Source organism: Pelmatolapia mariae, linkage group LG20, assembly GCF_036321145.2.
Source record: "Pelmatolapia mariae isolate MD_Pm_ZW linkage group LG20, Pm_UMD_F_2, whole genome shotgun sequence".
NCBI classification, from domain to species: Eukaryota; Metazoa; Chordata; class Actinopteri; order Cichliformes; family Cichlidae; genus Pelmatolapia; species Pelmatolapia mariae.
In genome coordinates, this window is record NC_086244.1 from 41935271 (window position 1) to 41959300 (window position 24030).

The following is a 24030-nucleotide window of genomic DNA, read 5'->3' on the forward strand; positions in this document are numbered from 1 at the left end:
CTCACTGAACATAATGTGCCTCCACATGTCCAGCTTCCAGTGCACATGTTGCCGATACCAGTGCAAACAGGCCTGACTGTGAAGGGCAGTCATGGCAGGCCTCCTGGCAGCCCAGTGAGACCGGAGATTGTCTGTGAGGAGAGCCGTCGGCCATATCGTCTTGCAAATCAGTAGGAAACTGCTTATGGTTTTTGATGCTGACAGGGTGAGGAAACTGTTTTCTTGGCATGTCTTCCTCACTTTGAAGCCCATCCCTAAAATCCCCTGGAATGGAACATTGCTTTTAATTTGGTGATGGTACTAGGGCTCACTACGATTATACCGCAACTTGGGTTTTGCGGAACACAAGAGTTCTGACAAGAGTCAATCGCAGGATTAAGCTGTTTGGCATTGGCACAGAAGATATAGCAAGTTTTTAATGGGCACATCCCACATACTCAACTCTGCTTCTCAACCCACAACTGCATTTTCTTAAAAATGTGGTACCAAAAAGCATTGTTACAACAGTGACATAATTGACCAAATACAAATTTCCTTACTTTTTAAACAAACTTTATATATAACTACTAGATAAAACACTTTTCATTGTGAATTATTTACAGTAAGTCCATATTCTGGGACGTCATTTAGAAACAAGTTTTGATAAGAGTCTGCCAGATGCACTCGGGGCAGTTATCAGAATCAGAATCGTGTTTATTGGCCATGTATATGTGCAGACAAATACAAGGAATTTGGTTCCGGTAGATGGTGGCTCTCAAGCACAGCAATGTAAAACACACACACACACACACACACACACACACACACACACACACACACACACACACACACACACACACACACACACGTGTCTATATATACATTACACATGCACACACATACATACACAAAGCTGTATAAACCAACTATAAATAACTAATCTAAACTTATATACATAAAATACAGAAATGAAATGAGGTGGAATGAATACTACAGAATGTACACAAGGTGCAGTTGCAGTCTGGCAGTGGGAGCAGTGTGACAGGTCAACTGTTTAGGAGGGAGATGGTGAGGGGAAAGAAAGTGTTCCTGTGTCGGGTGGTCCTGGTCTGCAGGCTTCTGTACCGTCTGCCAGAGGGCAGCAGATCAAAAAGTCTGTGTCCAGGGTGTGAGGGGTCTGTGATGATTTTCCCTGCCCGTTTCCTGGTTCTTGAGAGGTACAGATCCTGGATGGAGGGCAGAGGGGTGCCGATGATCCTTTCTGCTGCCCGTACAGTCCGCTGCAGTCTGCGCCTGTCCTGTTTAGTGGCTGCACCATACCAGACTGTGATGGAGGAGCACAGGACAGACTCAATTTTTCTCCTGGTCTGACAGATTTGGGACACTGTGGGCCCAAGCTGTTTTGACTGTGTGATTATTGTATGCTGTTTCTATTAAAGGGGTCGAGGTACTAGCTTTATCACTGCATGAGAGATCGTTCAAATTGGGCCAGAATATTTAGGCTAAAAGTGACAAAAGTAGTCATATTTCACATTTAGCCACATGATCCTCAGTTTATGAAAAATGTTGATTAGTGGCACCTGCACTAAATATTGTGGGTGTATTTTTAAACTATTTGTTCTTCTCACATAAACTGTTGGCTGTTCAAGATGAACTTGGATCCCATACCTGTCCCCTACCTGTATCTATCAATGATTAACATCTTTAGTCAGACAGGAAGTGTTCGGGTCAACACGGAAAGGACAGGAGAGGCCTGGAAGTCGTTTTGCATAAAACTACAGCCTCTGGTAGGTAAAAGTTTGGTGCTGGGATATTTGGTTGGCTACGAATTAAAAGAGGTAGCTGACTGGTGTAAATTATGCTATTTCCTATGTATTTGCTCCGGATGCATGGTGAGTAGGATTATATAGAGGATGAGAAGTAGGGCCAACTGCAGCTGGATTGGGCCTGAGATCCCTCTGTCATCACAAATTTTTACTGGTAAGTACAATTTTCTACTTCCACTGTAGCAGAATATTAAGGATTGTATTTATTATCTCCCCTTGTTAATGCCCATTAAGTGAGATGGAGTGATAAACTATCTCAGATTCAACTCTTTTTGGCATGAGCCGTAGCATTTTAGTTTAATATTTTAGTTATAATGCTCAAAAAAAGTTTGATGTGTATTCTTTTCTGATTCGTATACAGAGAAAAAATAGACTTTAATAAATATTATAAGAACTTTGTTGTTGCTTGTTAGAATCATTCAGCATTTTTAGCCATTGATAGATAGTTATAGAAATCCGTTAAAGAAATCTGCAACTGAGACGATGTACATTTTCATATTTTATGCACATCTCCTTACTCAATAGACGAAATGTTACATTACAAACATTCATTTTCTAAAAATGCTGAAAATTCTGGAAGACTGACGGAATGCATCCTGAATATTTTGCACAGCTGTAAGAGGAAAAAATATTCTCGCAGGACTTAATTATCATAAACTACGTATGATTGACTGGAGAGAATCCAAAGAACTAGATGTATAAGAAACTGGAATCAAAATGGAAGCTTGTGTGTATGTGTGTTGATTTCTCACCAGTTTCTGGCAGTATTGTGTACTTTTTTGTAAAAATTCTCTGGTGCTTTTGTGTGGTACTGTGTTTTTTTTTCTCAGCCATTAAAAATGAGCTGTGGCTCTTCCTCATCCCAGCCGGCCTGGCTGTCATTTTACTTGGGGTGTTTCTGGAAGAGGTGGGCTTCTTCTTGCGCAATATTTCCTCATTCAGACGTCAATTTCTCTACCTTTGGATATTAGGAATGTATCCGGTAACTGCAGTCTCATCTCACACACACACAAACACAGAGCTCCTTTTATGAACTGAGCTGAAATTGTATGCTGATGTGCTCCAGTCCAGCGTGCACTACAGCTGAGTCTTACTGCTGTTTTCTGTTTCCTTTAGGTGTTTGCCTTCACATCTCTGATAGCACTGTATGTGCCCCGTTCCTCTTCTCTGTGTAATTTCATTGCTTCTCTGTAAGTTACCAAGAATGGACTATAAAGACTCGCTGTGATCACAGGTTGGTTGTATATATCCTGTCCGAATGTGTGTATTTGGCACAGGTATCACTCTATCACCTTGTTGAAATTCATGGGACTGATCACAGACTTTTTTGGAGGGAAAGTGCGTATGCTGGCTACGTTGTCTGGACAGCAGGTAACTCCAGATCCTTTTCCCTGCTGCTGCTGCTGCTGCCTCCCAATGGTGACCATCAACAGGTACACAGCGGCAGCCACAAATCTGAGTAAAACACTGCCACCGCACGTAGAGTGAAATGATTAAGGTCTTATTAGGCACCAGGTATCATCTCATGGACATTGTAGAGGTGGCATCTCAACAGATCATGTGCCACTAATGTCTGTAATGGCTTTTAGTACTTGTGTATGTTACCTGGATGGGAATTTGCACATATATTGTAAAGAACTGCACACACTTCCTGCATGTATGTCCTTTGTGTTGGTGTAGCTGTGTTGTGTAAAATGTGGTCAATACAGTAGCAGACTGACATGTGAAAGTCTTGTCCCTTCTCTTGTGTGCAGCAGCAGCCGGGCCTGGATGATGGCTGCTGTCCTGCAGCTCTCTGTGGTCCGCAGCATCTTGTTCTTCGTGACTTTGGTGCTGTGGACAGATGAACAGTATGACTATGGTGATGTGAGTTGTTTATAAAAATTTTGATCTATGCTTATTTTGCCAGTGAGGATAATTTCATGAAGCTCAAGCCAGTGCTGGTGTTCATTTAATAGAAGATATACATTATTTATCCCAAAGCTGGGAAATTTGTTACAGCAACTGGGTTTAACACAACAAAGACAAAACACTGTCAGAGTAGTGTCAGTTCCCAATCTTGTGCAAATATTTTCTTTCTGAAAGTAACTTGTTTCAAGCTAGGTTCATATATAATAGAACAATCTTACTCATAATGGTTGTAGATGGTTACTGACTGTATCAAGTGATTTACAAATATTTGCAAAAAGGCTTCTAAACTGTACAGGCGGAAGGTCGTGGAGAACCTCATATGATCCACATTTCTGCAAAACCACTGCACATTGTATGCACTGATTGTTCATTTTTATAAAGGTGGTTTGAACACTGTGAAGCTCTCTCTTTGCGTCACACTCCAAATAGCTTTAAGTAGAGACTGCCTCTGTAGTTATACTATGTTTAACATTTGAAGTACAATGAGGCTTTGAGCCCAGTCTTACATGTTCAGTCTATTTCAGATAACAAATCATCTCATCTGAAGTGAAAAGCACTGGATAGACTGAAGAATAAAAAGTGTAACTATCGTCTTATTTTTTCAAGGTGGGTTCAGTTGACCCCAACCTGTATGTGAACGGCATCATAGGTGTGTCAACTTTCGTGTCCTTTTATGGCCACCTATTGTTTTACAAAGCAACAAAGAGTGCGTTGCATGGCTATGGACTGAGAGCCAAGTTCATCTGCATCATCCTGGTGCTGGTCCTGTGTGGCCTGCAGAGTGGCATCTTAGAGACTATGGGGGCTCTGGAGGTTATCCCCTGCACACCACCTTTCTCTGTCTTGGCCCGGTCTCAGTGTAAGTGACAGCACATCTGGACTCCTCCAGTCTTTTGCCTCCCAATCGGTTTTACTCAAATAATTCTGTGGTTATTCTTGACATGATTGGTCACAACACTCAGACAACATTTTTCAAACAAATCTATCTTGAAAAGTATTAGATTTTATTTTCGCAGGGTACACTGTGGACAGGTCACGAGCATGCAGAACAGGTCTTACACTAATATGATGTGTCCTTGACTGAGACAGAATTCTAGTGCAACTGTGATTTGAGTTCTCATTAATACTAGATAAGTGCTCAACAATCTAATGTGAGCAAATAATAAGATTTAAGACTATAAACCGGAAATATAAAAAAATTCTGTCATCACTTTGCTAAAACTAAAGTTTGATTTCTTTGAGTATGGTTATTGTATGGTTATATTGTTACATCGGCTATAGTTTTGAATGAAAACTCACACTATCTCACAAAGCTGGAAGCACTGTTGTTTCACCCAAAGCACTCTACACTGCCTGTTAAAATCAGTCCTGTATTGTGCGTTTCTTGTCCAATCTTAGTGATCTACCACTACAGCGTGATTGTGGAGATGTTTTGCATTGGCCTGTATGCCCGCCACACATTCCGTAAGGTGGAGCCGAGTGAAATGGAGATGGAGGAGCCGCTTGATGTATGGAGAATGGAAAAGGCCATCCAAACGGAAGAAATTCAGGCAATGCATCAGAAGGCCAGCGTGCTATCAGAGGAGGCTCGGCCTGGTGGATGTCTCATCAACGCCTCATATAGTCCCAGTTACAACAGTGACAGCGAAGACAGCCTGTGCAGGATAGAGCATGCACCTCTGGATGGTTTCCACTTTCCTAAGGCCAAAGGTCAGCACTCAAGGAGTTCAGAGACAGTGGAGCCCAGGTGTGTGGATGAGCCCGGTGTAGCTCTGACACACATTACTGTCAGGGCTAATGTAAATGACCTGGAGTCAAAAGATGTCACTGTGGTTTGACCAGTGGGATAGAAAAGTCCATAAGATTAAGCTTGACTGCTGAAGATGCTAAAACTAGCCAGGAAAGGGCACTTTGAGCAAAATATACTGCTAAACACTTCAATTATACATCAGATCCTGATGAGCAAAACATTCAACTTAAAATTTGCTGAAGAATGTAACAACTGACATAACATCAGTCAGTGCAAACCGAAATCATCGAGCCTTTGAGGGCTGGATTCAAGATCAGGTGAAAAATAAAAAAAATATTCCCTTAATTTGATGATATTTATCAACATATTATTGGATATTCTTTAAACATTGCACCTCACCCCAAACTGCTCTCAGATGGTTGTGAAGTGCTAGTTTTACCTTACGCACACTTTGCACTGCCCTTCCTTTTGTTCTACACATAACATTTTGATCATTTTAGTCATTTTGGCGTTGCATGCTTGTTCTGTTTCTGCAGTACTGTCTAAGCATGATACCAAGTAGTTGGCAGCTTTTTCCATTTTGTTGAATATTGGTTACTGGCAAACAGTTCGTAGGTACATTACCACCACACTGCATTACTAATGCATAACATCCTACCAGGCCTATGTTTAAGACAAAAAAAAGGCACATCAACTATTCACTTGAATTTCATGACTACTGAAAAGTAATGACCATCCCTAGTACTGGCTTGGGTGTTTGTGGGGTTGACCAATAAGACAAAAACTTACACACATAGTTATCTCATTTAGGATAATTAGGAGACTGTGCAGAGATATTCATCTCATTTTAAATGTGGTCCAGAAACTTCTTATTCATGTGTTTTAGGGTTTGGACTAACCAGGCTGGCTTATAAAGGTCGCCAAAGATTATGTGCTTCTAAAATCTTTAATATATATTTTGTTCTCTCTATTGTTCTTATTATTATTACATATTATTACATTGTTGTACTTATTAATCCCACTTACTAATTGTTGTGACCTGAGGAAAATGAATGAAATAAATATAATGTTACAACATAATTGAAGCATTTTAAAGCACTTCAAACCCGTGCTCTTTAGAACTGTGTATATATGTAGAGATTTGTTGCTTCTTTTTTTTTTTATCTTTAATTAACAGAGTCTCTGAGTCTACAATTAAACGTGACATGTAGGATGATATATGTATATATGTGTGATATATAACCACAATAAAGCCCTGTCCAAATTTAATTCAAACTATCAACAAATTTAATATTTTTCTGTGGAAATAATTTGGTACATCAGGAGCTAGTAATGTACCAGTAAGTAGATGCACATTCTTGCAGGTGTGTACAGCTGTTTTCCTAACTTTGACTTGACCTCTAGAACCATCTTTAGCAGGAATAATTTGAAGTAATGGTTTTCTGTGCAACGTCATCAGTCTCTCACGTAATTGTGGAGGATCCTCAGTCCACTCTTCTTTATAGTGTTCCTTCAGTTAATTGAGGTTTGAAGCACTCTTTTATGCATCGTTCTCTGAACACCCCAGTGCACTCCAGTCAGGCTGAGGCCTGGACTTTGACTGGGCCGGCGCAAGACCAATTCTTTTCATTTGGAGCCCTTCTGTTGGCAATTTGCTGCTGTGCTCGGGATGATTGGGCTTCATCCACACACAAATCTGTGTGTAAACAAGTGTGCACATTTGTGCGTTGTGTGATGAATCACACAACACCTCGGTTGTGTGATTCATCAGTTTTCTTAGCTGTCCTTGTTGACACTATATGAACAAATGCTAAAGGTGTGCTAGCTAAAGGTCCAGCTGCTGTATTTCACAGGGAGAGAAAAGAAAGAGATCTAACTTGACTCAGAGATGGAGAAAGATGAGAAAGACAGGACAGGAGAGGAAGAGGAGAAGTTAGATTTGAAGGCAACAACTGCTCAGTGGTGTTTGATAAACTGTAAATGTAAGTCCTCATGTTTTTAAATCAGATTGGGTCTCTACATGTCCTATTATGGTTTTTCATAATGTAAAACATGCTGCAAAACAAACTAGGGTAGCTTAATTGTGTTATGTAAAGGCTGATTAAAATACTGTGCAGGTTAGTTTACTGTAGTGTGATGGATTTCAGTAAAAAACAGTGTAACTGGTGCACAGTGACTGTGGTTTCACACTCAGAGTTAGGTTACATAAAAGCCAGCAGAGGTGAATTTGAAGTTAAACTGATGATGCTCATTCACTGAATTCCACCAACTGTATAGTGTCTAGTATGAAAACAGCATAAACAGAATACTGTCAGTGTAGAAAATGGAAGTCAGCCAGGACAACTCATGAAACATCTGCTGACATCTGGTTGAATTCAGTTGTTTACATCCACAACGAGCAGTAGGTTAATTGATCACAGCCTTTACACTAAGAAAATCTACTGGACATCTCCATAGACATTTTTGTTATTTAGGATTCTTTTCTCCACACTGAGCCATTAGATTTTAGGGTCTCCCCCACCTGCTAAATCCCATTTTGACCGCTTTCCTACTCATTTCCTTTTTAAAGGCAAAGACGCCCTCTATAACGTAGACAACAGAAAATAGAGCTACAATTTATTTTCATTTTTTTCTCTGCTCATATTCTACTTAACTGATTCAAGTTGAGTGCATTTATTAGAAATAAAATTTAGACTGAAGTAAAGTTTGTATTCCTATCTACTAATATGATTACATTATTACATTAATATAGCACAGTGTTCAGCTTTGCATAAAAATTGGTGGTAGAAACGTTTTCCAAGGACCTACTTTTACTTTCTTACTTTAAGTACATTTCAGAACATGTACTTTTTCGCTTTTACTTAAGTAAATAAGTTGAATCGGTACTTTTACTGGAGTATTTTTCAACACTTAAGTACAGAATGTCTGGACCGGGAGAGGAGAAAAAGGACATCAGCTGGCAGACTCACTCAAATGTGAATCCATTGTACTGGCTGTATCTGTTGTCTTCCGGCGTGCCCGCCGGACTACTTCTCTAAGCCAATCAGAACGCTCACAGAGGGCGCTCATCCAATTAGCTGCCGCTACGATCTCTGTGTCGTAAGGCCTTTCTGACCAATGTAGCTTATTCTATTTTGGCGGCTGTGCGGAAAACATGGCGGAAAATTTGAAAGGTAATACATAAGGACTGTTATTTCATTTAATTTTACACCATCTAGTTAATATTTGCGGTTACCTGGTTGTGTCTATATCCTTTAAATAGCTCGAATATGCACATTTTTCTACCTTCGCATTCACGCAGTTTTAACTTAAGTGCTGGGCTTTTACATCGCGGTTATTCTATGAAAGCCAATAGTTCGAAGTACGGGTGCAGTTTAATAAAAGCGGTCTTTTTGTCCAAATAGTCGACTCGTGAACTCAGTAACTTGGATTAAGCTCTTGGTGGAGCTTTCTGTGTATTCCAGGTAGCAGACCGTAGCCGCTGTGTTGAAGTGAGCGGAGGAGTTAGCGGTGCTATTGCACGGTGCTCGGTAGCGCTGAGCTTGAGGCGCCATGTAGCGCTTCGGGAATGTTTAAATGGCACATTGTGGGTCTTTGGACGAACGTGGATGCAACTCTTTAAAAGGATTCTTGTTTCGGGCCCCCTGTACCGGCATGACGTTTGATTTAAAACATACGCTGTTTCACACAGCTATACTTTGGCTGTCCATTTGCACAAAGCCCAGCAGTAAACCGTGTGTGCTGTCACCGTGCGCTGTTTCGCGGTAGGAAGCTGAGTCAGATTAAAAATGAATTTTTCCTTACTTTCCACTGTCAGAAAAAGACTGGGCACTGTCAGTTAAAGGTGTGTGGTGTGTTAGATTGCAGCGTGCCCTGCAAGATGTCCTGGGATGAGCTGGAAGCCATGTGTCGAATGGAGAAACTCCAGTGTCAAGAGCTTGGAGTTAGCAGAGCCAACGTCAATGAATACGAGGTTGAATTCCTATGTGACTACAAGAAGACTAAGGTATGATATCGACTAAGGTATGATATGGATTGTTGGCAACTTAGACTCTTGTTAGTGTGAAGTTAGGGAAGGTTTCTTGGTTTCTTTTCGAAGAAAAATAAATTCCTAGTAAATATTTTGGCAGTATTTTTAATGAAATCAACCAGTTTAATTGTTGGACAGGGCATGCATTCACTGTTAGACATCACACAGACATGTTTGAAAGGAGTTTTATTGCAAGTGCTAAAAGTACAAAATATTTTACATTCATCTACTTTATAGTGAGACATTCTGCTAGTGTTTATTCATTGTACTGTGGCATGGATAAGAGTCCCTTTTCCTCTTTGCTCCACTTTGAAGGCAAATGGTCTAACCTGACATTAGAAGAAAGAAGATGTTATAATACAGCAAGTGCTGCATAACAAACATTGTTCCTAATAGTACAAGGTAGATACCGCGAGACAGTGTAACTTTGGACTGCAACAAACCATGCACTATGTTGTAAATTCCTTAAGTATTTTATCTATAATCTTTTAGATTTTTGTATCATTTTGCATCATTGTATCATTTTACTATTTAGTTTGTATTTAATGTGCTCATATACACTATCTTGCATATATACAATATTACTCATGTTTCTCACTTCTTATCCCTGTTAGTTAAGTATACACGCATATGCGTCTGTACGAGCTGGCTCTTACAGTCCCGTCTCAGAACAGATTAAGGTGTTTCTAGAAGAAAACCTTTCATGTATGTGCGGTGGAAGTTTTGAGCAGGCACAATTGGATTTGAGGTGGCACTCATTTAGTCTTCTCCAAATAGTTAGAATCAATGTAATCTCAGCTAAAACATTCAACTCGATATGCTCATGGTTTCATTGTGCCTTACCTGCCTTTTTAATGTTGTTTTGTCTTGGATTTTATTTTCTGTAAAGCATTTTATGATTCCTGATTGTGAAAAGCACTATATACATGGAGTACTGTGCAAAAACTCTGGAGCCACCCCTCATTTTCGTATATTTTGGGAGGAAAATGGGAAATATGTGTAGTTATTTATTCAAATGAGTGCTAACATATGAGGTTGAATGATGAGACTGAAAGTGCTCTCACTGCTGGAGCTCTCCTGACCTCCTCTGAACCAAAAATGTCACATTTCCTGTCATCACACTGTCAGTCTGTAATTTGCTATACCTCGGCCTTTTCTTCCTTATTCTTTTTATTTATTTATTTTTAAAGCACATGCCTTTCACATAATAAACTATCTACTATAGATATTTTTTTTAGGGCTGATACTTCCTGTTTAATCTCCTTGTGTCCAGTTTCCTCAAACAAGGATGCTGCACATCATGCTGAGAGTTGCCAAGTTTTCAGCTAATAGCTCTTTGACCTCGTTGCTAATAGCTATTAAATTGTCTAATACCTGTCAAACTGTGTTACCTTTGGTATTTTTCCATAGATTCAACTCAAGAAATGGAAAATGTTTTTCTGTAACAGGGTGCATCTGAAGGAAATATTTGGGTATAAGGACTAAAAACGAATGAAAAGTCAGCCATGTCTACAGAAAGACAAACACCTTCAGAAACCTGGAGAGCTACTGCTCAAGAGCACTTTAAAAAATTACAATAAACTCTGGCTGGTTGGGAGAAAAAAATAAATAAATATGAGGGGTGCTTCCAGACATTTGGACATGCTATAAATATTGTGCCTTTGCTGTGTGGAGATTTAGAACATCTGTGAGGTGGGACAGATGTTGCCCTTGGTAGACATGGTAACAGAATAAATTAAGTTTAGGCTGAACCACTAATTGCCCCCAAAACTGACCTTATTGTGTGTGTTTCAGGAAGAGGAGTTGTACCTTGTAAAATGGAAGGGCTTTCCAGAATCAGATAACACTTGGGAACCCAAGAGGAACCTAAAATGTCCCAAACTGATGAAGCAGTTCCATCTTGACTTGGACCAGGAGCTGAGGCGCCACAAGCGACGTTGCATCCCAAAAAAGCTAGATAAAGAAGTTTCCTCATTTCTGGTCCAAAAAGCCAAACTTCGCCAGAGTCTGCAGCGCTGGGAAGACCATCTGAATCATACTCGCAATCATCCAGGGCGCATTTTTGTCATGAACGAAGTGGACCTAGAGGGTCCTCCGAAAAACTTTACCTATATCAACAACTATAAAGTAGGTCAGGGCATTGTGTTAGATGAGATGGCAGTGGGTTGTGAGTGCAAAAACTGTTTAGAGGAGCCAGTGAATGGCTGTTGCCCTGGGGCTTCCTTCCAACGCATGGCCTACAACGACAGAGGACAGGTCCGGATTCGGCCTGGACAGCCAATATATGAGTGCAACTCCCGCTGCAGCTGTGGGCCTGACTGTCCCAACAGAGTTGTGCAGAATGGAATCCAGTTCGATCTGTGTATCTTTAAAACGGAGAATGGCCGGGGATGGGGAGTCCGCACACTGCAGCACATCAAGAGGAACACATTTGTCATGGAGTACATTGGGGAGGTGAGACCTGTTTAGTCATTTTTTTTAAAGTGCCGTGTCATGCTTCACTGTGAAGTGTAGAGCATGACAAAAGCAGCCAGCAGCTGCTTGATGATTTGACAGATGTGATACATTAATTGAATCGGTTTAAAGTTTAATGATACAAGTGACAGCACTCGTTTCTGGTAACTTGCAGCTAGAAAGCAAATGAAAAGAAAGGTGTGGTGCACTAAAATAGAATCTGAATACTACTGGTATCTTTTCATACTTACAAATGTGAAATTGTGTATGTGCACACACACGTACATACACAGAGTTGTTTTCATGTCCTTGTGGGGACATCGAATTGACATAAGGCTTTCTCTAGCCGCTTACCCTAACAATCAAAATGCTTAACCCTGACCATGACCTAATTGTAACCCTGACACTAAAACCACATTTTTGAGTCTCAAAAATGGCTTCAAACTCCTGGGGACGGGGATTTTGTCCCAATAAGGGCTGTTGGTCCCCACAAGTATAGTAAGCTTCCAATTTTTGGTCATCACAAAAATATGTAAACATGGTACACACACAATTTCGCATTTGTAAGCATACCCCTTTGGGCATTTTCTATCCATATCTATCTGCCTGTAGATATATAGATCTATATGCCTATATATATTTACTTAGCTGATTGGTTCTTGCCATATATGAATTCTAACAGTTGTCAAATAGGGCTGACTTCTGCACAACACACCTGATGTTCTCAACCCCATTAAGGGTGCAAGAAATTCCACAAATGAACCCTGACAAGGCACACCTGTAAGGTGAAACCATTTCAGGTGACTACATCATGAAGCTCTTTGAGAGAAGGGTTTGCAGCGCTGTCAACAAGGCAAAGGCCGGCTACTTTCAGGAATCTATAAGATATAAATGGTTTGTGTTGACAGGTCGGATTTCTTTTTGCCATCATATGAAAGAGTAGAAACGCATGCATTATTCCAGGTGTTTTTGCTATTTCTTAATAGATTTAACAGAAAAGGCAGACTGAGAAAACCTTACTGAAGCCACTGATATCAAAACTGTGCTTGTGCATTCTGAGCAGAGCTGAACAACGCTTTTAAGAGATGGTCCTTCAGCATTGGGAACAAATGAGCTGCACATCTGAATAGAGGTTAAAATACTACATTTACTAAGAATATTACAGTGATGAGACTACCATGGCTTCTTTGAGGGACTTTTTTTAAAGGGATTTCATTGGTTTTAATATTGTAGTGGACTGAAACTCTTGGACTCCATGGTTTAAAAGGGTGCACGCACTTTTTTTCTGTACTTAATTACATAATCAGATAGGAAATACTTTTTTTTTTCTTCTTAAGAACGAGGAATAGTAAATAGGGATGGGAGTCAAGAACTGGTTCATGTAGAGAACCAGTTCAGTAGTTCAAGTCCTTGGAATTGTTAGTCAATCATCAATTCTGCTTATTGGTTAGATTGCACTCACGCGCAGACAGCATTCTAACAAAAACCTAGCCAAGAACCCAGATTGATGTTAAAGCTGAGTGAACGCTAACCCCAGTCCAGCAGCCAGCGGTTGAACTTCAACAGGTAACAAACTGACGATCAGTGAGGCTGCAGTCTCTGTTTCTACCCGTTAATGTTTCACAGTGGAATCGCCGTGGCGATCACTTTAAAGTCTCTTTACTTTAAAGTGCTCCTTTTGAGCTTTGCTTTGTGATGTTGGTCCACCTTAGGATGGGGATTTATGTTGGTGTGTGGATCTGTAACCTAAGGTTTATATTAGGACTTCACTTAATGCAAAGCTCTGCAGTGGGCCGATGTGGTAAACCAGGGGTGTCAAACTCATTTTACATCGCGAGCCACAGACAGAATACGTGTGTGAATAAGAGAGAGAACGGTGGAAAGGTGAACATGCAAGGAGCAGAGGTAGTGAAGGTGGAGGAGTTTTAATTACCATTTAGGGCTGGGCGATATGACAAATCTCTCATCACTATAGTTTTTGGCTGTATCACGAGATGTTTAAATAACCTTCAAGAAGAAATGTTATTTTCAACAATGTGGTGCCTAAAATTGCACTCATTGTGCTCATTCAAATCAACCATTCCATATTTTTTTTTCTACTTTGAATGCAAAAAAAAAAAAAAATCTGAATCAATTGAAATGTTTTATTTTAACCTTTTTTTTTTTTTTTTTTTTTTTTTTAACCATCAGTTGCACGCAGAGGTTTTTCACAAGTGACTACTGTCACAGTATGTCAAACTCTGTGGTCAACACTAGACCTTTAACAAAGAAAAGGTCATAGCAACAAAACAGGATATCAACCAATAATTCATGAGACAAAAACAAATGAAATTAAACAGGCACTCTTTTGTGCTTATAAAAATTGTAAAATAAAAAAATGGTATGAACTCAAGTCTAAATAGTGACTATAAAAATGACTGACCAAGAACAGCGAGTCTCATTCCCTGGCTCGTTTGAAAATCCCACTGTTGCCATATTTTTCCCTGTATATAAACATGCATGCGCAGTGTGCCAGGTAAAAAAAATTTCCATTTGGGAGGGGGATTTAATAATGCATTTGCAGCATGTGGGATTTAAAAAAAACAACAAAAAAACCTCAGTGAATTACGTGCATACAGCTTAATATTTCCATGGCAACTTATACTCCAATGGTTACGATAAACCCATTTTAACCATCGTACATGGAAAAACCCGCGGTACATCGAGGATGTTTGACATGTCGCCCAGACCCAGGATCAATCAACCAAAGAGATGAAAAGGGGTGCAGGCAGGATGGAGTGGTAGGAGATTAGGATTGCAAACTGAAGATGGAAGTACCTGGTTAGACAGTGGTTTTTTGTTTGTTTTAATGAGAGAGGACATGCAGAAGGTTGGTGTGACAAAGGATGCTGTGGTAGGGTGAGATAAAGCCAGGTGATCGACTTTGGTGAACAGCAGCATTGAAAGCAGTGGCAATATCAGTCCCAGTGATCCCAAACAGACAGTATAAAACATCCGCTTAGCTTTCTGGTCAGAAAAACAGTGCCTTAGACCTGCAGAGGGCCATCAGACAGTCATAGTTGTGGTTCTATAGAAGTGTATGGGAAAGTGGCTTCTGTTTAGACCTCTGTAAACACTTTCCAGTTTATAGGCTAAGTCACTCAGTCTGGTACTACAAGGTCATTAAGATAAGATGGGGCCTGATAATTTAAGACCTTGTATGTGAGGAGCAGGATTTTGAATTCTGGATTTAACAGGAAGCCAATGAAGGGAAGCCAATACAGGAGAAATATGCTCTCTCTTTCTAGTCCCTGTCAGGACTCTTGCTGGAGCATTTTGGATTAACTGAAGGCTTTTCAGGGAGTTTTTAGGACTTCCTGATAATAATGAATTACAGTAGTCCAGCCTGGAAGCAATAAATGCTTGAATTAGTTTTTCAGCATCACTCTGAGACAGGATATTTCTAACTTTAGAGATGTTGCACAAATGGAAGAAAGCAGTCTTACGTATTAGTTTAATATGTGCATTGAAGGACATGTCCTGGTCAACTGATTCCAAGGTTCCTCACAGTGTTACTGGAGGCCAAGGTAATGCCATCCAGAGTAAGAATCTGCTTAGATACCATATTTCTAAGATTTTCAGGGCCGAGTACAATAACCTCAGTTTTATCTGAATTAAGAAGCAGAAAGTTAGCGGCCATCCAGGTCTTTATGTCTGTAAGACATTCCTGCAGTTTAACTAATTGGGGTGTGTGTGTGTGTGTGTGTGTGTGTGTGTGTGTGTGTGTGTGTGTGTGTGTGTGTGTGTGTGTTATATCTGGCTTCACGTCCTATTAAAGAGTTGGGTGTCATCTGCATAGCAGTGAAAATATGCTCTGATGATACTGCCTAGGGGAACTATGTATAAAGAAGAAATACATGGTTATGAGGGGAAAAATCAAGGCCAAATTATAGTAAATAATCAGTAGACATGGGAACACAAATACCAGCTGTCATTCACGTTCACATAATTTTATTCTAAAAGTTGTAATTTTGAGATTACCAAAGTATCTTGGTAAATGGACTTGTTCTTATATAGTGCTCTTCTACTCTGAGCACTCAAAGTGCTTTATACAACTAATTCATTCACTTGTATTTGGGTTCAGGAGGTGTTGGGAAAGCTGAGCTGACTTTCTCTAGCCACACCCAGGCCTGATTACTGCCACACCTGTTCTCAATCAAGAAATCACTTTAATAGGACCAGCCTGACAAAGTGGAGTAGGCCGGCAGATCCTCAAAAGCCAGACGTCATGCTGTGATCCAAGGAAATTTAGGAACAAATGAAAACCAAATTGAGATCTCTCAGTCTAGAAAAGTTTATAAAGCATTTCTGAAGCTATGGGAGTCCAGCAAACCACACTCAGAGCCATTATCCACAAATGGCGACAACAGTGGTGAACCTTCTCAGGAGTGGCTGGCTGACCAAAATTACCCCAAGAGCGCAGTGGCGACTCATCCAAGAGGTCACAAAAGGCCTCAGAACAACATCCAAAGAAATGCAGGCCTCACTTGACTCAGTTAAGATGAGTTTGCGTCACTCCATCATAAGAAAGAGACTGGGCAAAAATAGCCTGCATGGCAGAGTCACAAGACAAAAACCACTACTGAGCAAAAAGTAACATAAAGGCTCATCTCATGTCAGAAAACATCTTAATGATCAAGACTTTTGGGAAAATACTCGTCTGGTGTAAAGGTAACCCAGCATTTCAGAAAAAGAACATCATACCAACAGTAAATTATGGTGGTGGTAATGTGATGGTCTGGGGCTATTTTGCTGCTTCAGGAACTGGAAGACTTGGTGTGGTAAATGGAACCATGAATTCAGCAAGTCCACCTCTGAATGCGCTAAACCCCTTCATTTAGAAACTGCATTTTGTGTTTACTTGTTATCTTTGTTTAATATTTACATTTTTTAATGATTTGAAACATTTAAGTGTGACAAACATACATAAAAAGTTGGAAATTAGGAAGAGGACAAACACTTTTTCACACCACTGTGGGTGCTGTATATGATCAGCACGTCATAACCATCCTCATTTGTTAAAGATGTTTGAACCCTGCCTTGCTATAAAGCAGTATTGCCAACTACTGCCACCCTGGTTTCACCACAAATCCAGCATGTCTTGTTCTTAGTACAGGAGTACATGTCCGCTCGTCATACATTGCCACCTAGTGGTGGAAGTTTTTAGTTCATTTGTGTACATAGTTTTTTTATTTATTTATTTTTCCTCCAAAGAAGCTACAACTTTTGCTTTAGCATCATGTTCATGTTTTTGTCCAACATGTGACACACACGTGTTTCCAATCATGTTAATTCAGATGCCAATATAAATAAAAAACAAATTAAAAAATGAATTTGTGACATTATAAGTTATAACCTCTGATGTATTAGCAGAATTATTCTGCTATCTAAACAGTGTATAGTAATGCTATCCATATCTTTCCAAAGAAATGTAATGCTGGCAGTTTAATGCTGATACAAAATGTTGTAAATTGTTTGAATGTACAAAATTATTCAAAACCATGCAAAAATATTAGTAACCTGTTTTAATTTTCCAAAACTCTCTGTGAGCCTGTTTTGGGTTAAGTTTTGAATGTTGGTGAAATTCTAGATTACAGAAAGATTCTGCTAAATCTGTGTGTTAACATTGCAGCCCACACCTCAAACAGCCTGAATCACAGACAACTTGAGTTGACTGTTGTCTTGAATTAGCACTAGATACATACAAATTGAACTGAAAAATAGAATTGTATTGGTTTATATGTGATTTGAATCCAACTATGCTCATTTGCACAGTAAATAAAACTGTGCTGTATACAGAGCAGCAGCAGGAGACAGATATTGATTAAATATCTATTCACTTGTACAAATGACAGCCTTCTATTAAGAAAAACAACTTATTTCTTAGCAGGTACTCATTTTACAGTCATCTGGTGGTTACACTGACATGTTTTCAGAATCAGAATACTTTATTAATCCCTAAGGAAATTATCTGGGTTACAGTTGCTCTAAGACAGTAACAGTAAAAGACAAAACTATTTAAACAATGCAATATGTTACAGATTTACAAATGTAAGAAATGGCACTAATATTTACAAATCACTCAATTAGAGGTGGTTATTGATATGAAGAATCTTATCAGAATTATTTTTAGCATCAACCAGGCATGCAGCCTGTTACAGTTGCTCCTGCTTTTTCTTTTCTTTCTTATGTCTTTGTTTTGTTTCCACCAGATTATCACCACAGACGAAGCAGAGAGAAGAGGTCATATATATGACCGCCAGGGCTCTACGTACCTCTTTGACCTGGACTATGTCGAGGACGTGTACACAGTGGATGCAGCTCACCTAGGAAACATTTCTCATTTTGTCAACCACAGCGTGAGTGCCTATGAACATGTCTTTGTCCGTTCTCAACTATTTGTAAATGACCACAGTTTCTCCACAATGTTCCATTAAAAACTAAAGCTTTTAATATTGATGTATATTGACCAGCATGCATAGCAACACATGTACTACCAGACTGCAATTTTTCAAATATGAAAGCAGAGTCAGTGCGAACAAAAAGCTCCTGAAAAACCTTCTGTTCCTTTTGCAGTGTAACCCTAACCTGCAGGTATACAACGTGTTCATTGACAACATTGACGAGAGGCTTCCGAGAATTGCGTTATTTTCAACACGTGCTATCCGAGCAGGAGAGGAGCTCACCTTTGACTACAAAATGCAAAGTAAGTAAATTGACTGAGCAAATTGGAGTCATATGTATTTTGGCACAAATACTGACCTTAGCCAGACTTTAAGGTGCACTCAGAAGACTACAGAACTAAATAAATCAAGTTCTGTCACCCACTGGTGAAATATGTTTATATTTAAGCTCACTAGCCTCTCCTGGAATTAACATAAGAACTCAGAGTGTGAGTTGTGGTGCCTGGAGCCCGAACATTTTAATCCTGTAGGTTTCAGGGTGGGGGCTGTATTGATCAGATTGAGGATTCATGATCTAGAAGTCTCTGAAGCCTGGTCAGCCTCTCATACTAGTTTGTTTTTCTTGCACCGTTCAGTTTTTGTGGCGTGGAGTGGCTGCCACCAGGGGAAACTAATGTGTGCTTAATCTGCAGTAGTTTTTGGGTTCATGTCATTCAGTAATAGGATCCAAGCCTCCCCAAATGTTAATCACACTGATCTCATTGTTCTGAGATCAGTGTGATCAACGTATATGCTGCTGCTGGCTCACAGCAGAGCATCAGTGTTTCTGAGCCTTGTTTTTTTTACTTGTTGTTTTTCATGTAAATGAGTTTGCTGTGTTAAATGTGGATAAAGCTGTCATTTCTTTGCGTTTGTTTGTTTCACTTTTTCCTTTGTGCAGCACTTTGGTCAACCTGTGTTGTTTTTAACTGTGCTTATATATAAACTGATTAATTTCACATGGGAGTTAACCAGCCTGAATTCTGTGTCTTTCTAGTTGATCCAGTTGATACAGAAAGCACCAAAATGGATTCCAGTTTCAGTCTAGCTGGGCTTCCTGGCTCTCCAAAGAAGAGGGTTCGAGTGGAGTGTCGGTGTGGATCAGACTCATGTCGAAAATATCTGTTCTGACAAGGACCTGTGGGGAAAAATGTACAGTTATGGGTTTGTTTGTTTTTTTTATTATGAAAGATGAAATCCCAACTTCACTTTTACATTTATGAACAAGACAGACTCTTAAGATGGAAACCACAGTCCAGCTTCAAATCTGTGAAGTTTGTGTGTATTACAAGTGCTTAATTACAGCGAGATTTCTTTTTTATTTTGTCCTCTTTTAACTCCAAAATAGATTTGAAACAAAAAAGTGATTAGCTTGTATTCTAGGCCTTACAAAACGCAGTTCATGAATGTACAAGTTCCTCTGTGACTGTCTGCAACAGGTTTATTACTGCTTGGCGCTGGCCAAGTCTGGTGGGCAGAAAGAGCAGCAGTCAGTCTATTATTTTAAAATCTGGATCATTCTTTTGTCTCTTTTTCTTTGGGTCAAAATTATTTATAGGAACAAATGTTAGGAATCTGCACACTGTTGACGAGCTGTGAAATGGCTGCAGTGTAATGCTGTTAGGCTGACAGGCTCTGGTATTCTCTATGATGGTCTCTACACTTCCACGCTTTTGCGTGTGCTGGTAATCAAAACATTGGCTCCAGTGTTTTAGGATATACCATTTATTTATTCTGCGTTTTTAGTTCTGTTTGACTAAAGAGGTATGCAACACGACAGGTTTCAGACAACAGTCACCACAGTGAATTTATAATAATTGAGATGGAACACAACCGTAGCCAAAACTGGGTTTGGTTTGGCTGTACTGCAGTTTGTTCTGAGCCATGTCAGTGTTCCCTCATGCTGTTTCTTAATATGCATGTTGTTTATTTCAGTCATGGTGTTTGACGCTCCAGATGTTGGCCGATTCAACAGTGTATAAGGCTCGATCCTACTGTGTTTGCACTGCTGCTAGGCCAAGACTTCCTATAATGGCCTGCCAACATGGAGTAGCATACAGCTGGTAGATGGGTTTTCAGTAAGCTAGAACAACAGATGCATGCAAAGTGTCTGTGGCTGTTCTAAATGTGTGCACTAGAAGCTGTGGAGGTATATGTGCAGTTCTGCTTGCAACTGCTTCATCTTAAGTCTCCCTTCATGAACTCTCCTCCTCTAGTCTAAATAATATGAACTGTATAAGAAAGAACAGTAGAGGAAACTTTACTTTCTGCTTTCAGACATTTATGGTTTAATCTGATAAAAGGACACATGTTTGTAAAGAGAGCATGATGCTGTGTTTTCTCTCAGTCTCACCACTGTGCACAGGCTGACATGGTGGCTTTCAGCACAGCATGCTGTGCACATCTTCCCGTTAACAAGGTAAGTTAAATCTGCACCTGTGCACAGAACGAGAAGCTCCGTGCTTCTTTCACTAACAGCTACACAGGTGGATGAAGGTTGGGACAATACATTGGTCTGTTTTCTGGATATGGTTTATTATTTTATGCCTGATTATTTTTATTGTAAAGAGTCTTTGTATGGTTTTACACATGTCAGTGCAAAAACAAATTCTCTACTTTCTTTCTGCCAAAGAAACGGATTCCCTGGAAACTGGTTTATAGACATTATTTTGAATAAAGTACTCATGTACTGGGGATACATGAGAGCATTTTAGTGAACTGCTCTTCTGGCAGCCCAGGGGTATTGTAACTCTCAGTGTACTTTGTTTTGTTTTAAATAAATGGTCAGTAGCTGATTATTTTACAGTTTTGATATTTAAGCGTTTTAGTTATCAATACTTGTTTTTATCAATGTGACATTCTGATAGATGGAGGACAAAAGCCGTGCTAATAAATGGTGCATTTGTATCCAATGGGAGTGGTTTGTTCCAGGATATTAATATTTTGATGAGAATATAAATTATGTCCTAAAGAAATCATGTGGTTACAGTTGCTCCAAGGCAATAAGAATAGCAACACACTGAACTAAATTAAATAATATATTGCAAAGTTACAAAATAGAAGGAATAGCTCTAGTTTATACAAATAGCTCAATTATAAATATTCAGAAAATTGCAGATATATAATATAAAGCTAAAAGAAGCCAGCCAAACACATGAGATATCATTGGAATGCCCAGGATGTCCTCTATTTAGTACATCAGGACTTAGTAGGGTAGCTCACATAAGTCAAAAGATATAGACCAAAACAAATGTCCATTACAGAGGACATAAATAAATAGGCTGGTTCTCAGGAGGATGACCCACTAAAATAATCAAAACATCCTGGGATTGTGCAGGTTCTGCCCCTTCTGGCACAAATTCTAAAGACCGTTTCTGCTATGGCACAGGCAGCGCTTTCATTAACATCCTGTAACAAAACAAATTAAATTAAAGAATTATTTTTCACTAATGCGTACCATTTAAAGCAGTCAATTTAATAAGGCATAATTTGAAACTAAGGGGAAAAGTGCTGCATGCATTTTCTGAGTGACTAAGTTGTAAAAGCCTTATTTTTTTGAAATGCACGAGAAAATCCCACTAACTTAAACTAACTGAAACTGTGCATGATTCAGTTCTGTGTGCACCTTCACCAGTTTCTGTGGATCTTAATTGATCCAATGAAAACCAGTGAAGTTGCACACAGAATTGGATCACGCCATACTTTACAGCATACAACTCAATTTTTGTTTTAAAGTTAGAGCACAGGGTGAAATTTAAATAAAATAAGAAAACATTGATTTACAAATTTCATAAACCCATATTTTGTTTAGAAATAAACACAAACTACATCAAACATTGTGAGTGAGAAAATTTACCATTATAAGAAAAATATTAGCTCATTTTGAACTTGATGAACTGTCCTGCCTGTGGTCTATACCTTTCACTAATTGATACCACTTGATTCAATACAATATGAAAAATACAACGAAGACAAACCAGGACTTTTGGGCAACTAGAATTCTCCATCAGACAAAACATTATCAGCTGCTCTCCTTAGTCCATGGATATTTCCAGATGGGATGCTACACAATAGGAAACTTTGTCCCTTTGTTGTAATGTTTTTCTTAAAATAAAAATGTAAAGAAGAAGATATATTTTGTGGGTTCTATAGTGAATAAAACATGGGTTTATCTTACGGTGAATGTCCTGTGTTTGAATCCAGCCTGTGGCTGGGACCTTTCTGTTTGGAGTTTTCATGTTCTCACCGTGAATGCGCGGGTTCCTTCTGGGTACTCTAACACGCTTATTATTTCTGTTCAAACAAGTACAACAATCAGCAAGTTCCCAAAACAATCCAAAATCCTTTGGAACAGTGGCAAGGACAGCTAGTCTTTACTGCTAAACATGCACCAGCAAATCCATCCAACACAGTTTTATATGTGAACAGGATAATTGTGCAACACAGTTATTTTGAAAGTTAACTTTTTAAAGGTCAGATAATGTTGCCTGTGTGTCAGACTGAAACATTTATTACCAATTTGATAACTTACTTTATTATTCTTCAAAACAGAAATTGACCATCCAAAAATTCACATAAACACATACAAAATCGTAAAACTCCAAGCAGCCCGATATTTTTTATTCTATACCAGTCTTCTGCCACAAGAACAGGGAGGGGTGATCACTGCGCATCTTTACACCCAAGCAGCTGCTTTTCTTCGTCTTTTTGGCAGATTACTCTCTGCATTACTTCTCTGCAGGTGAAATTGTTTCCTTCGTTGTTTCTATTATTTTCACCATGCAACTAACAGTAAGTAAGTTAGTAAAAAGCATATTCTTTCTGATCTAGTAAAGGGTCGAGAAAGTTGGAATTGAAAGAGATTGAAGTCCGCCCAACTTACCTCTCATTACACCAGAGAGTGGGTAAAAGGTCCAGTTTTTATGTTAAAAGTGATACAGGGTGCTAACAAGAGTATTTTATCTGTATATGCTAATAGTAAAGTGTCTTTAATTCTTAATCAAAAATATAATAAAAGTATAAATCTAATTAATATGATTGATGAGAAATTTAGTTTGAGTAATGAAAATTATTCTAGTGTCTGGATTTTTTGTGTGTAGACATGATCACACATGATCACATGATCACCCTTGGCTGATTGGTGTTCCCTTGAGGCCACTGAATTAAACCTAGTCATATTCAAAAAGCACTGATCTATAGGGGAGTTACTGGAACACGCGTGGCTGGTAGAAGACGGCCTGCAAGGGTACTCGCGGCTGGTGTTCTTTCTTTTTTTTTTGTATCCGAGTAGGTGGGGTAGACATCCGGAGGACAGAGGCAGAATAAACTGGGCGAGTTCCTTTGCCCATCGGCTCCTTCCAAGCTCTGTGCTGCCTACTCGATAATACTCCTAGGATCAGAGAACAAACTATTTAAACAGAGAGCTGATTCCGACTTCCTGTATTGGGGTGCTGGTTCCACAGATCAACAAAAGTTAATTAATTAACCTTTGTTAAAGTTAAGTTATATAAGTCAGCAAAGCTACTAGAACTCACAGTGCAAGATGGAAACCACTGGCTACACTAAAGAACAGGAAAATGTGTAAAAGCACAGCTCTCA

General features: G+C 39.3%; 2 protein-coding genes across 3 annotated transcripts; both read left to right on the forward strand.

Moving 5' to 3' along the window:
• Positions 1-1892: 1892 nt before the first annotated feature.
• si:dkey-16n15.6 (organic solute transporter subunit alpha) lies at positions 1893-5554 on the forward strand. Its single transcript, XM_063465075.1, has 7 exons — positions 1893-1959; positions 2636-2787; positions 2922-2995; positions 3083-3238; positions 3560-3671; positions 4323-4575; positions 5115-5554. Exons 1-7 carry the CDS (start codon positions 1893-1895, stop codon positions 5552-5554), a joined length of 1254 nt encoding a protein of 417 aa, XP_063321145.1.
• Positions 5555-8596: 3042 nt separating this feature from the next.
• On the forward strand, positions 8597-19573 carry LOC134618986 (histone-lysine N-methyltransferase SUV39H1-like). 2 transcript variants are annotated; one of them, XM_063464653.1, is made up of 7 exons: positions 8621-8639; positions 9327-9472; positions 10171-10176; positions 11291-11950; positions 18202-18348; positions 18566-18695; positions 19430-19573. In XM_063464653.1, exons 1-7 carry the CDS (start codon positions 8621-8623, stop codon positions 19561-19563), a joined length of 1242 nt encoding a protein of 413 aa, XP_063320723.1. In that variant the 3' UTR covers positions 19564-19573. The 2 variants fall into 2 exon arrangements, with proteins under 2 accessions (XP_063320724.1, XP_063320723.1); XM_063464654.1 differs by lacking the exon at positions 10171-10176 and having other exon boundaries at positions 8597-8639.
• The last annotated feature ends 4457 nt before the right edge of the window (positions 19574-24030 follow it).

Bases quoted from the DNA above. Each gene is read 5' to 3' on its own strand.
- si:dkey-16n15.6 (XM_063465075.1), top strand. From the start codon at position 1,893: ATGAGAAGTAGGGCCAACTGCAGCTGGATTGGGCCTGAGATCCCTCTG. The intron at 2,788-2,921 runs GTAACTGCAGTC...TGTTTCCTTTAG, and splicing joins GGATATTAGGAATGTATCCG to GTGTTTGCCTTCACATCTCT. The intron at 3,239-3,559 runs GTACACAGCGGC...TCTTGTGTGCAG, and splicing joins CCAATGGTGACCATCAACAG to CAGCAGCCGGGCCTGGATGA.
- LOC134618986 (XM_063464653.1), top strand. The intron at 11,951-18,201 runs GTGAGACCTGTT...TGTTTCCACCAG, and splicing joins TCATGGAGTACATTGGGGAG to ATTATCACCACAGACGAAGC. The intron at 18,696-19,429 runs GTAAGTAAATTG...GTGTCTTTCTAG, and splicing joins CTTTGACTACAAAATGCAAA to TTGATCCAGTTGATACAGAA.